The 13,760-nt window shown below is 40.4% G+C and overlaps 1 protein-coding gene across 5 annotated transcripts in view; it reads left to right on the top strand.

The window, feature by feature from the left end:
* The first annotated feature begins 236 nt into the window (after positions 1-236).
* Positions 237-13,760, top strand: part of fmnl3 (formin-like 3) — a 33,695-nt gene continuing 20,171 nt past the window's right edge. For all 5 annotated transcript variants that reach the window (XM_031283391.2, XM_031283373.2, XM_031283382.2 and 2 more), the window contains exon 1: positions 237-798. In XM_031283391.2, coding sequence (XP_031139251.1) covers positions 685-798 — 114 coding nt within the window. In that variant the 5' untranslated portion in view covers positions 237-684. The remainder of the gene's footprint in view (positions 799-13,760) is intronic.

Raw genomic sequence — 13,760 nt, 5'->3', positions numbered from 1 at the left:
GGGTGACATGTCATACTCATGTGTCCACCAGGTCGCGATAAAGTGCTGACAAAGCCTCACTTTTCTGTCCAGTTGTGTGTGGGCTCACTGCCTGCAGATGTGAGGGGTGGCGAAACAGAGATGAGGCGATTGACAGGTCTTCTAACCAACTGGAGCGCCGCCTCCCCCAGCTAGGGGCGGGGCTAGAGCAGAAAACCTGCCCTCTGAGTGGAGGCAACAGCAAAGACTTTAATCAGGATCACACAACAATAATGAATGGAAACACGTCGTAGCCAAGTTGAGCAGCAACTCAAAGTAACTGTTGGTCGGCATTTGAAAGTTAGGGGAAATCTGTTTAAAGTAATGGATTGGCCAGGTAAATTAGAAACTACTTTATGGAAGAGAAAGCAGCTGTAGCCTACTTTGATTGTTACTTTTGAAAGTAAGTTATTGAAGGGAAACTACAGTGGAACACACTGTAAACCTTAAACGCGTGAATAAGTGCAAATGGCATTTTGGGACAGTGATACGAGACTACTGCACGGTCAGCGATTTATCTCGGCTTGGAGAAGTGGATTATTTGGATTAATCCGTTAATGAAATTGTTGGAATATTTGGGATATTTTTGTTTTACTTGGAGTATCATCACTGGAAGAAAGCTGAAGGATTCAAGTTGAGCAGAGCATACAGCACATCTGGGGGAAAATGGGTAATATAGAAAGTGTGGATGGCCAGTCGGAGATGAAGCATCACATCATGCCACTGAAGGTTCCCATGCCTGATCCCACCGAGCTGGAGGAGAAATTTGCCATTGTTTTGGTAAGTTGTGAACATCTCAGTTTGTCATATGTGGTCCAAATGTCAAGAGATAATTTTTAATTGTAATTCCGTCTGCCTCAATTATGTAGGTAAACTACAGAATTCAAAATAGTGCCAACTTAAACATCCCCAATAATTTATGGTGTTGTTTCTGTAACAAAAGAGTTGATTTTTGCTCTTTAGTTGTTGTTTTTACAGAAAAAGTGTATGTGTACCTATTTACATTTCTTTGTCGTCCATTATGATCTGCTGATATTTGAAATGAACCGACCTGTGCTGCTGTCCCGCCCCTTATTCTCTGCCTGTTGTTCCCCCCTCTCCTGCGGTTCTTTTGTCTCCCCTAAAGTCAGACAACTCAGCGTTTGGCTGAAGTGGCAAACTGAGCACAGCATGGTGAGAGTGGCAGGGGGGGGGGGCATTTTAGCCTACTGTAGGCTATATCCTTGACAGAGCACATCTCGGCATTCTCCGTCTGGGTTTGTTTAAATTTTTTCTCGCTGCAGGCTGAAAACAGCATTTTCTGAATTCCCCCAAAACTCCCACACCCGATGAGTCTCTCTCCTCCCCTCTCCTCCACACCACATCAGGCTGGAGTTGAGCTGTCTTAGCGCTTTGAAATAATGAGCACACAGTCAACACCCACTTTTACCGACTATCAACACAGTCAAGTGACTCTGTCATCCTACGTCAAGGGGACATTTCTTCTATTGGGGAATTTACAAGTTTTTTCTTTTTTCAGGAACCATCATGTGGACTTACGTATAGGCTAATAACGTTAGTGTCAGGCAGAGGAAGTGCAGGGTGCTGCAGTCAGTCATCTCCAGGGGTGGAAAATATCTAATCTATAACTCTATTAACCCATTAATCAATTAGTCAGTCGACACAAAATGAATCAGTAACTACTTTGATCATTGATGAATCATTTAAGTCACATTTTATGCAAAGATACAAAACATTCTCTGTTTCTGACTCCTGCGATGTAAGGATTTGCTGCTTTTCTTCATCTTTTTCTTCGTCTTTTGTCATAGTAAGCTATATATATAGGCTATAGCCCTATATTTTTGGGTTTGGAACTGTCACCATGGGCTTTAGAAATGTATGAAGTATGATGGACATGTTTCCACTATATTTTGACATTTTATAGACCAACTGTGTATCGAAAAAATATTAATATATATTAATCAATAAGGATAATTAAAGCTATCATTTTGAAGAAAAATAAATGGTTACAGAATATTGTTTAGTTCTTGAAAACAGGTGGAAAAGGCCTGTTTTTTTTGGTTTAAGCTGTCCAAAAACCTGTGGTGCAGAGTAGTTTGGACAGAAATTAAATTTTCATCTTAGCAATATCTGAGAAGGAAACTATCATTGCCACTTTGAAGAGAACTGGCCTGACCTAAAGAACTGGTTGATAGGGTGTACTTATTAAAATAGTTAAATCAGGATTGGCCTTTTCACAGTGACACAGTGGTAGAATATCCTTCAAAACAGCTACCTTTTGTTACATTTAGTTGTGTAACATTTTAGGCATGCAATTTTATTCACAGAAGTATTTGAGTTGCATATATTTGAATGTTCTTTCCACCCCTGCTATGCTCCATGCATATCCAAACAGAAAACAGAAGGCTCAATAACATCACTGCAACTTGTTGCTCTGCTACAGTGTGAGTAATCAAGCCACACAGAGTCAGAGGATAAAATACATATTTACAAAATTCAAAACGTTTTTTCTATCATAAAGACTAGGCTACTACCTGTTTCTTTTGTTTAACAGTGGCATGAAGGTTTCTCACAGGTGCTTATTTCACATAACCACACCCGGCCTTGATTTTCAGCTGTTTAAGACCTTAATTACAGCATCAAGCAGCAAAGAGCTGGGAATGATCTTCACAGCATTACTCATATAGTCTCATTCTTGAACACTTTGTGGATCCTCCATGTTTCTGGAATAAATCTTGCCAGTTCTCAGCTGCTATCGAGTAAAGCGCTCATATGAAGACACCAGCACAGCAAGAAACCATTCAAGCCTGCTTGTTGACTGGTGTGTTAAACCTCAGCTCTTGTGACAATTATACATTGTACTACACTGTAAAAGCTATTATGACAGCTCAAGTCGTATCTCTTTTATGCATATGCTTAGGACATTTTAGACAAAGTTTACGTCACATTTCCCATAAAGGAAAAGTATCAACATACATCTTGCCTAGAGACTGGAACAGTCTGCAGTTGTTTGACTGCCCTGCAACACAAAGTCAATCCCTGTTATTATGTTCAGCCGTGCAGAGCAGATGATTTCTATGCAAGAGGCAGTAGACTCAACATTTCAGTTGTGTTTTTGACTGGGAACATTTTTCAAGCTCTCTAGCCCTACCCCACCTTAACCCATAGTAGCTCCAGATTTCCTTTACTTTGTGGGAAAGAACAACATGCTTGTTTATTTTAGTGTTCTTATCAGACAATAGTCGTGTCTCTGCACTGCTGACCCCTTGTTGCGAGATAAAGGCACATCAAAAGCTTTTGTCTTCAGGAAGACAAGGCCATCTGTTGTCTAGCTGTGGCTATACAGTATCATATATGCCAAACATTTCTTCATTATTTGTTAGCAGTGACATAATTGACTTGTCGCAGCCTCAAAAATAACACACTTTCCATAAATGGATATTTTGAAATGGTTAATTTCCCCTCCTCTGGACCAGTGTTTCCTGCTGCATGATGGCATTCTGGTGTGAATGTGAATGTGAATGTGTCTGCATCTGCATGGCGGGACTGCCCTCTCCTCTCAGACACAGCTCACAGACGTCCCACTGGACTGACAGCAGCCCATAATGATGTCATGGGTGCAGCAGCCTTCGCCACTGTAGTAATATCCCAGGGCTAATGACTTTAACAGGACTGCTCTACTGTAGACAGTGGAGGGGAGCAGAGGAGGGGCGAGAACCCCTGGCTGAGTTAGCTTTGACTACTTCATGCGGTCTGCTAATAAAATGCTAGGTCTGTTCTAACCGGCAGCATGTGCTAAAGGCATCGTCTCCTTCTAGTCTCTTTTGTCCAGCATCCTCAGAAACCGCCTCAGTTCTGTCTTTTGCGGCTGGAAACAGTTGCCTGGCATATTCCTTTCTTCGTTTTACAGGGGAAATTGCATTGTAGCCAATGGTCGTTGTGGTTGGTTCGCTTTACAATAAGAACTGTGTTCCTGCAGGCTGCTACTGGTGCATAATATGCCATTAGTTCAGCTAGTGATACAGATCTACCTAGACCTCACAGATCCACAACATAAAAGACATATCTATAAAATGATATCTTAGTCATTGGTAGCATTCTCTTGATAGTTTTGGCTCTCTTTTCCCTCTCTTTGTCCTTGCTAACTCTTACTTATCATTGGCTTTGTGCCAATGATAAGTGTAAGTGAAACCCTTTCATTCACTCACCCACTCACTGTTTCTTATTTTCCCATTCCCTGAATTCACTCTCACTGTGGGTCTGTCTGCAAAATAACCTTCTTCATATGACTCTGTCCTTATGAAAATTATGTGAGATGAGTGAGTGGCATTTTCAAAGGTGCACGCCTGGCCTGGGATCCTCTTTCAAAGTGCCCGAGAACCAATCCACTACTGGATTCCTGCGGTCTAGTCTAGGCTGAGGCCACAGGACAACTTCAGAAAGGGAAAATTCCCTTTGAACTGGCAGTCTGCCACTGTTCTTGGTTGTAATGACTTTACCAACATTTTTTTAACAGTGCACACATATTTAAGAGCTGTTACTGGAGCAGCTTGGGATTATTTTTACCACTTGATTGTTTGATTTGTCTGACTCTGCTCAACTCTCCACATCTTTCATGCTATGACACTGAGTTGCATCACACGTAAATGTGCCGTTGCAGCTTTCTTTTGAGATTTGAGTGTCTCACCATTAAGTTGCAACAAATGCTGGGAAAACTACAGATGAAAAGTCAATGGTAGTGAAATCAGACATGCTGACAATGTGACTCCAGCGCCCTGTCTGACATCACTGTTTCTTGATGGCTAAAGTATAAAGAAAGCTGCAGTGTCTTATAGATGCCACTCAAGTGGAACTAATGGACTCAAGCTGTGCAATGTGTTTATTGGACATAAAACCTAAATCATTTTGATATGTTTAATGGCGGTTGCAGTTTATTTATGTGCATAGTATGTTTACCACTCCCTTTCTCACATGCATCATCTTTTCTAAAAAGAGAAAACGTGTTTGTTACGTCACTTACTTTGAAAGAGTGTGTACATCTGGCTCAGCCACCCACCACTATTTTCCCAGGAAGAGGTGGATTATGGGAGTTGAGTGCACAAAGTTAGAGCAGCAGGGCAGGCAGGGGGGTTCAGCACAAGGCTGTCCACCTGGCTCGCTCCACCCTCGGGCTACACTTCCCCAATCTGGACTTGGCTTTATGGGGAGTTTTAGTGCTTCTCCACTCTTCTCATCGCTGTTATGTTGGAAAGTAAAGGTCAAGTTGAAGACCATGGAATACTGGAAACAAGGGGAAAACAGCTTGCCAGGCTCTGTACAAAGTAAAATCCTACCAGCACCTCTAAAGTTCACTAGTTAACATGTTTCATTTTGTTTATTTAAAACACAAAAACCAGTGTAAAAAAGCAAGTTGTGGTTGGAGCCAGGCTAGCTATTTCCCACTGTTTCAAGTATTTAAACTAAGCTAAGCTAACCAGTCTCAGAAACGGCAACTAGCAAGACATAAGTAATTTTTTCACATCACAGAAATGTATGTAGACCTGGTTTAATTCATCTATGCAGAGAAACTGCATGTGTTTTCCATTTCTATGCATATGTACGTTTTTTTGTAGCATGCATTTGTGCGTGTCAGTGGGGGTTTGCATGCTGCTCTAATGCAGCTGCACCGAGGCTGTAGTTTGAAGAAGTGGTTTCCTCCTCAATACAATGGGGACTCTGTCAGTCAGTGTTGTTTTAGAAAGGGGGCCTCATCCCCTGTTGCACTTTGTGCGGCTACACTCTTTTTACGCGGACGCTCAGAAGAACTGCTGTAAGCATTTAAAGAGCCAGTGGATTATAGCAACTACCTCTCCTACACACTAATGACATGATGTAATTATTTCCCAGGCGTTCCTTAAATGACATACAGTAGCCTTTCTTTATCTTCTCATTTCTCAAGACTTCTACTTCTGCCTTTTACAGTAACAGTTCTAGTGAATGAAGTCATATTAAGAAACAAATGGGGAACATTTTAAGACATATGACTGGTAATGTGATTCTGTGGTTCTCATGTGAAGTACATCTCTCTCTGTCTTTTGATTTTGTTTTTTATTCCTCTTTATTTTATTATCACCGTTTCCCCTACCTCCAGTACAAACCTCCACAGATACATCCTATTTGATTCAAAACTTTTATTTCCACACAGCCCAGGCTCAGATTTGTTGCCCTTTCTCTTTGGCCCACCTTCATCTTTTTAACTGGGCAGTGTGTCAGACATGGTATGAGTTATTGAGTCATTCACGTACCTGCATTCCTAACATTCTCTGTGTATAATCATCTGTTGGCTGGGGCTTCCCTGGGCCCTGCTCGGACGCACGGAGGAGCACAAACAGGATGTTCGCCACACAGGAAGGAACGAGTACCTCCAATTCATGACCGATTGTAGTTTTTATTTATAACTCAGTCCTAACCTCACTTATTTCCTTGTTTGTGTTCACGTTTCCTCGATACAGTATGTTCAAATAAAACAAATAAATAGGACAATATAGTTGTTTATAGTTAGTTTATTTTTTCTCACTGTTGTTTTGGAACATAAAAACGTCCTAGATAAGCTCATGTAAACAAGTGTGCATTTCAAATTTGCTCACGTTTGAAGCTTGAGGAACATCTGGCTACAGAAGGACCTTGTGCTCAGGACATTTTTGTCTTTATCACAGGCTGTGGCCGTGTGTTCGACTTACCCTGTGATAATAACGGTCCCTCGCTTGATGTCACCGGGTAAATAAATGGATTAGCAAATGGGTCTGGGAGGTAGTTCTTGATTTATCAACCGAAAACCAACTTCCTGGTGCTTTGACTGGCCGTGGAATGTCCATTTGGTCTTGAGTTGTAAAGAAGGGACTGGAGGGAAAGTTATTTCTCTCAACAGAGTGACTCAGAGAGGTCACATATTAGAAGACGCGAGTTCATGGGAGAAGACAGGACACTTCAGAGTCCACTCAGGCAGGAGAAGGGAAGGTTGTGGATGAGCAGAAGGGCAAAGAACAAGGTCTGAAAACCTCACGCCACAGCTGTAAACTGTGTTGCCTTTAAACTCCTGATTTAATGGGGATTTAACACTCCGTGATTTGAGCTGCGATGCCACTTAGGGAAAGTTTCAGCCATTAGACCAGCTTGACCCTTTGTGCTCTATTGCTGAAACAAAGTCAAGTAGTCAGATATGCGATTGACAGAAAATACATCAACAATTCTGATCATTGATGAATGAAACTGAATTTATCATCATCATTTATTATTACTCCAAGTCATTTACCAGGCAAAAAAAAGCCTTAAATTCACTAGTTTCAGCCACTCAAATGTTAGGATTATCAACTTTTCTCTGTTTTTATTTCATTGTAAATATAATATCTTATAAGATTTTAGACTCTTGGACTAACAAAACTAGCAATTTGAAGATGTCACCTTGAACTTTGGGAGTACTAATTTAAAATGTTCACTTTTTTTCTGACTATAAGTAAATGTTTCCCTGTTTAATTGGGAACAATTATCAACAGATATATCGATAATAAAAAATTCTATTTTTAGCCCTAATATATAGCTTAGTATAAAACTACAGCAACTAAGACAAGTTTAAGTTGTGTATTGGTTAAAAAATGGAAAGCAATTTATGTTAATTATGTTTTTATCAGTTTTTTTACTTAGGTTTCACATTACTGAGATCCATGAAAACTTTACTTCTTCGCCTGTTAGAAAAACATCTTGTCCTCTCTGCTCTCTGTCCCTCCCACCTTCATTCTACTGTCTTTGGAAGTGCTAGTAGCGTCTGCATTGTTCCATTCCAGCATCTTTGTGCAGGGACTCATGCTTTGTTGTGATTGCCTAGTTCGGGTTACCTGGCAAAAGAGCGATAGGGTGATCGGATGTCTGCTTGGAGAAAGGGTGGGCAGTGTTTTCTCACACTCTGCTCTGTTGCTTTCAGTTCAGCGAGGATTACCTGGGAGCTGGAATACACCTACAATTCATTCATACAGACATAAACACATTGTTGGAGTGGATGTGCAAAAACACACACACACGTTGTGTTACACACACGTATTACAAGTAAGAGCTAAGGTTCAAACCTGACATTACTCAGGGCAGTTTTTTGATTTTCTGAAGAGTTAAGGAAGTCCCTGCAGCCCAATGACGACAACCGGTCATCCTGTCTGCTCTCATTGTGTTTCAACAGCAAGGAAAAGGAGAAATCCAAACAAGAGCACTGACAGCAACATTCATTAATGAAAAGCTGGCTTGATAATGTGATTCACACCTACGTTTACCATAAATGATGTCATTTAATAAGGTAATTTGGCTTGTTTAGCCCCACCTCATGTAGTCATCAGTGTATGTGACATGTACATGTATGACAGACACCCAGGAGTTGGTTCTGTATTTTCCCTTCCTGTCCTTCTTAGCGTTTGTGAGGGTGTAGAGTTATTCATTTCCCAAATTTGCTCTTTTTTTCTCTGAGGTACACATTTAGGTTTAAATATGTCCAGTCACCTCCGGCATAATAACTGGTGCATTACTTTCTTTTCTCATTGTGGAGGCCTGAAATATGCTTAAAGAAAACACAGTCATGCCAAGTCCCATATTCATTCTGTTTTCTTTGCCTCCTTGTTGGCTCTCCTTCCTTACAGGGATCAGTGGCCTGGCTTTTTCCAACCTCTTCAGACAGTTTCCTTCATTTAAGAGCTACTGGTCTTATCTAACCCCTCTTTGGCTGGCCTGTTATTTTCCTTTGTTACCGGATCATTGAAATACGTTCAGAAATGTGTTGCTTTTTCATACATAGCTGAGGTGCTTTGAAACAATATGCTAGTGCTTTAATTTGGATTAAGAAAAAAAATGAATTTTTCTCTGATATTATTTATGAGGCTGCAGAGTATGTTTACCACTTTGTTGTTCTTGAAAAGGAAAATACAGACTAGATATCCAAGTGTTTATCTTGGAAATTGTAGCAGCCAAATGAAATAACTTACAATGTCAGTCTTTTATTCCATGAAAAGTATAGCAAGAGCCACAGGATTAATGTCCAAACTGGATCTGAAAAAGCTGATCCATGCTTTTGTTTCCAGTAGGTTAGTAACTGTTTCTTTTCAGGCTTCAGCTGCTAAAGATGTAACAAAAACAAAAAAAATATTACATTAACTTCGTAAACTGGCAACTAAAAGGTCAGATTATTGATTTCAAAATGAGGTTACACAAATCAATTGATAGGTTAGGACCACCATAATAAAGTTTCTGTTGACACCGGTATCATTATTTAGGAATAGTTCGACATTTTGGGAAATACCTTTTCTTGCTGAGAGTAGTTGAGAAAATGGATACCCCCAATCAGTCTTCCAATTTTAACTCTTGGCAAGAAAGCAAATAAGCCTATTTCCCAAAATGTTGGACTATTCCTTCAATATTCAGATTTTCAACCTTTACTTTACCTTTTGTGAAGCAGAATGCCATTGTGTATGAAATGTGCCATACATAAACAAATAAATTACCCTGCCTCTAAATGTGTGCTCTAGTGCATTGTGTTGTGTGGCTGTGACCCTTGATTATGTTGACAGTTTAGCTGTGCCGTAGCTCCCTTCTTCCTGGAACCTACCCCGATGAGCAGACACTCAGACTTGTTGGGGGTAAAGGGGGCTGTCTGGGCCTCGATGTCTGAACTGCCACAGGCTCTGTCCAGCATTGGGAGCTCATGAGCCGCCCACTCCTTTCCCTCTGAGCTGATGACAACTAAGTCTTGCCTGTGTAAACCTATCAAGTAGATAAAAACACAGACTCTGCATATCCAACCCACTGTAACTCACAAAAGAGAGAATCAAATTGAATGCATCTGCTTAGTTGGCCACTTATAGGGTCTTTCAGTCTGAAAATGAGATTTTATAAGGCAAAGCGCAATACCTGCATACAACTATGCCCAGCTTGCATGGGCTTACAAGCCACTACAAAATCATATAGGATACGCTGCACCCAGAACGCTGCACATTTTCAAACTGCTACAAAAAAGAAAGAAAATCAATTCAAATCCTTTTTACAATCATCATCATTGTCAGACCTTCACTGATAACAGAAATTACTATATAACACAGAGTAAATACTGGTCAATTAGTCCATTTTGCCTTCTCTTCCAGGCTTTGATAATCTGTACACCCGGATACTTCAGGGTATTTCATGGAAAATCCACATCCTTCAATTGTCATAGTACAGAGAAGACAGTTATATTTGCAACCAAATAAATCATGCACAATAAACTTCTGTTGCATGCCTGGTAGCAATCTAGGGAGCAACTTTTCAATTTAGTGTCCTCTACAAAAAAAAAGCAGAGCTCTAAAATGAAGAGTAATTTAGTTTGGTGCTGTGTATAGCTGTGTTATATCTTATCTTGACTGAAAGTGTGAAGCTGTGAAAAAGGTCAGGGGGGAAACATCCTGTCACTCTTTTCCATTTGTCTCTCTGGAGTTTCTAGTCATAAACTCAACTCAAGGCTGATTGTAAATCAGCTCGGATTAGGAAGCTGTCCAGTTTAGGGCACATGGAGTTGCCCTGTTGACTCTGATGTCTGAAGTGACCATGGGCTCAGCAGCATCCCCCCTCGGTTGTGGGGGTCTGTGCGTGACTTGAGCGCTCTGCTGAGTCCCTGAAGACTCTCCTGGACTCTCCATGCCTCCTTAACCTGCAACCTGACCCCCTCAACTACTTTAACTGTTGAGGCTTTAAAACCTCAATCTTCTTTTGTCAACGGCTCAAATGTCTCTCTGTTTCAGATTTTATGCCCTCTCTGTTGGCCGGTGTTACTCCTGTGCTTAATTCTTCTTCACAACGTCCTTTAACCTTTAAACACTCAGTGCATAATGTTTTTTTCTTTTTTAGGTTATTATTTATCTGTTTATTATCCTAGGGCTGCAGACAAACACTATTTTCACTATCAATTCTCCCAATAATATGCATTACTTACTATTTAAGTGTTTAAAAAGTGTCCATCTTAGTTTCTCAGAGCCCAGTGTAATGTCTTCAGATTTTGTGTTTTGTCCAAAACCCAAATGTATTCAATTTTACATTTAAGAGGCAAATGTTTGGTATTTTATATACCACTGAATCCAAATTAATGTTGATTAATCAACAAACTATTCATTGTTATTCATTTCCTCCATTATATCTTTTGTTGCAGCATTCATTTACTTCTTTTATGTAACTGATTTGTGTGCAAGAGACCTCTACATAACAAGCAAAAGAGATTAATAGTGTTTGGTCTGTTAACAAGTTTAATACAGTGGAGTTTTTTATTCTCTGTTTGGAAACTCAGCCTCCTGTTTTGGCTCACAATGGGGGCCTAATGATTGGCGAGATAGTGGTGATAATAGAACCAGTTCATCTGGTTGTGCAGTGTACTGGTGTTGTGTTTTTGCTCTACACAGCACCAGGGGGCATACGCTGACCCTGCCCACCAGCCATTGTTAGTGATTTTCTATAAGGAAAAAAATAGCTCAAATGTCAAAGGATGGGAATGGCACAGCACCAAATCAAAACAAAGCGCCACATTGAATCCTTTTTCAAGACAGTCTCAGGTCAAACAAGAAAGGCCTTGCTGGAGGAGAGAGTATGTGGGCAACATGGCAACATAACAAACACCAAACATTTTAGGCATTTCTGTAGTATTTCACCCCAAAAATGGGTCGATGACTGCAAAACTACAAAGTGCCACTGCTCCCTCTTCCCCATAAAACAACTTCTTTTTAGCTTCTTATAAACATAGGAAGTGCGAGATTGTATCACTGTGGGAGAAAGTGAAATGGCATTAGCTAAATTGGGTTACTTGGCTCAAATTACCCAAATCTAGTCAGAAAGGAAACGTCCACTCTGCCTTTTGCCTTGTCACAGGAGAAACCTTTTCTCTACCCCCTCTATCATCGAAGCAATTTTTTTTATACCTGTAACATTTGCAGCTCCACACATCTGCTCACAGTCCCACCTGTATTTGTTTACATTACCTGAGGCTTTCACTGACAAAGAGCAGAACTGTATTAAACATCAAAGTTTTGTGGGTGTGTCCACATGGCTCATAATGGCAGCGAACCTATTGCATTTACGTTTACTGATCGTTTAATGAAACTCTACACTGTTCTTCACTTCTAATTCATGTTTTTGTAACTGAAATTTTTTTCAAATCCAATAGCAATGGACAGGTTTTGACTTTATTTTGCTCCTTTTGTCTTTACTAAATGGATAAACATTTTTGTGTGTCTGGTCTGCATCTTTTCGAGTATTGGAGAATTAAATTATTACAAAGGGGACCTTGCTCTTTGCCTGTTTGTCCCACAGTTCTACTTCAGTATACATGACTGGCCAAGACAACAAAACAAACCAGGGATGGGCCTGGACAGATGCTGGAGTAGATAACTGGGCGTATTTTTTCATTTACCACTCATGTGTTTACATCAAAATTCAAGCCTTTGGAACATTATCTGGAGTGTGTTAAAGAGATCCACTTATTTATTTACTATATATTTATAATTATTTCATTATGAATATGCATTATCAGTGACCAATGCACATTAAAGTAGTTTTCAGTCTTTGTTAAAAATGCTCAGAGACATAATTTATTAGAGACAGATACGGATTGGAGGTAGTACTCTTCGCTTCCTAGTACAACTTTGTCGTAGATTAATTTCTCCCAGGAGAGACGGAGGAGGAGAAAGCAGCTTGGGGGTCAGACAAGAGAGAAAAGTTACTACTATAAACTACTACTATAAACAGGACACATTCCTCCTGTAATTCTGGACATCTGGCATGCACGTTGCCTCTCTCTTCTCTTCTGCATGGGTTTTATAAAGCAGGTTATGTCAAAGGCCCCATATGCAACATCTCTGCACTGTTTTCCACTACAGTTATGACTTTGTCAGGCAATGTATTTTTAGGGGCTTTTATATGGCATCCATCTACAGTTTAAAGTTGCTGCATGTTGCTGCATTTTGAGTGTACTTGGTAATGTGTGATTACAGAAATATGAAATTATTAGTCAGCTGTCAAGAAATACAGAAGCACCGTTTATTTACCTCTGTCCTCTTTAGACAACATGATTCATGATGTGCTGATAGAGTGAGTAATGTGGTCCCGATGTGGAAAGCATATTTTAAAATCAAATCAAACTCACATGTGATGTTCCACCCTTACCCGTGACTGAGTGGTTGTCATAGGAGCAAGTGTGTCATTTTCCATCTATCAGTGGGAAAATGCCAGTGTGAGCATTACGTCTGGCCTGGGAAGGGTTAACAGGGTGTTGCGTTTTAGATGCGAGGCTGAGTTATAGCTGCAGGTTAAAAGTCAAGCTGACAGGCCGTTTGTGGCCAGGCTTACATGGTTCTGTTGAAATGGGTGTAAATGAGGGTTCCCAGTGCAAACAATCCCTCATGTCTCTTCAAAGAGAAACGCTGAGGTGATCAGTTTCAGGGGCTGGCAAGCTACCTCAGATTGTTACGCTTCCTCATTTTTAAGATTTCCGTGTCAACCTCTGTTTACAAGCTCTTGGCTCAATCATGACGTTATTATTCAAAAGCTTGTGTCGTATAGTTTGTGTTATTTTTTTACTGTTGTCCAAGGACATAAAACGCTCAAGTGGGTTGGTCTCCAAACACAAATTAGAGCATTTAGGGTTTAATTTGAGCCACTGTAAATTGGCTGCCTCAGGACGTCTCGTGTGGTGTTCAAGTGTTTTCAAGGCTGGA

The sequence above is a fragment of the Sander lucioperca genome, chromosome 12 (assembly GCF_008315115.2).
Source record: "Sander lucioperca isolate FBNREF2018 chromosome 12, SLUC_FBN_1.2, whole genome shotgun sequence".
NCBI classification, from domain to species: domain Eukaryota; kingdom Metazoa; phylum Chordata; class Actinopteri; order Perciformes; family Percidae; genus Sander; species Sander lucioperca.
Note: the sequence above shows the minus strand (reverse complement) of the source record. Positions and strands in the feature narration are given on the sequence as shown.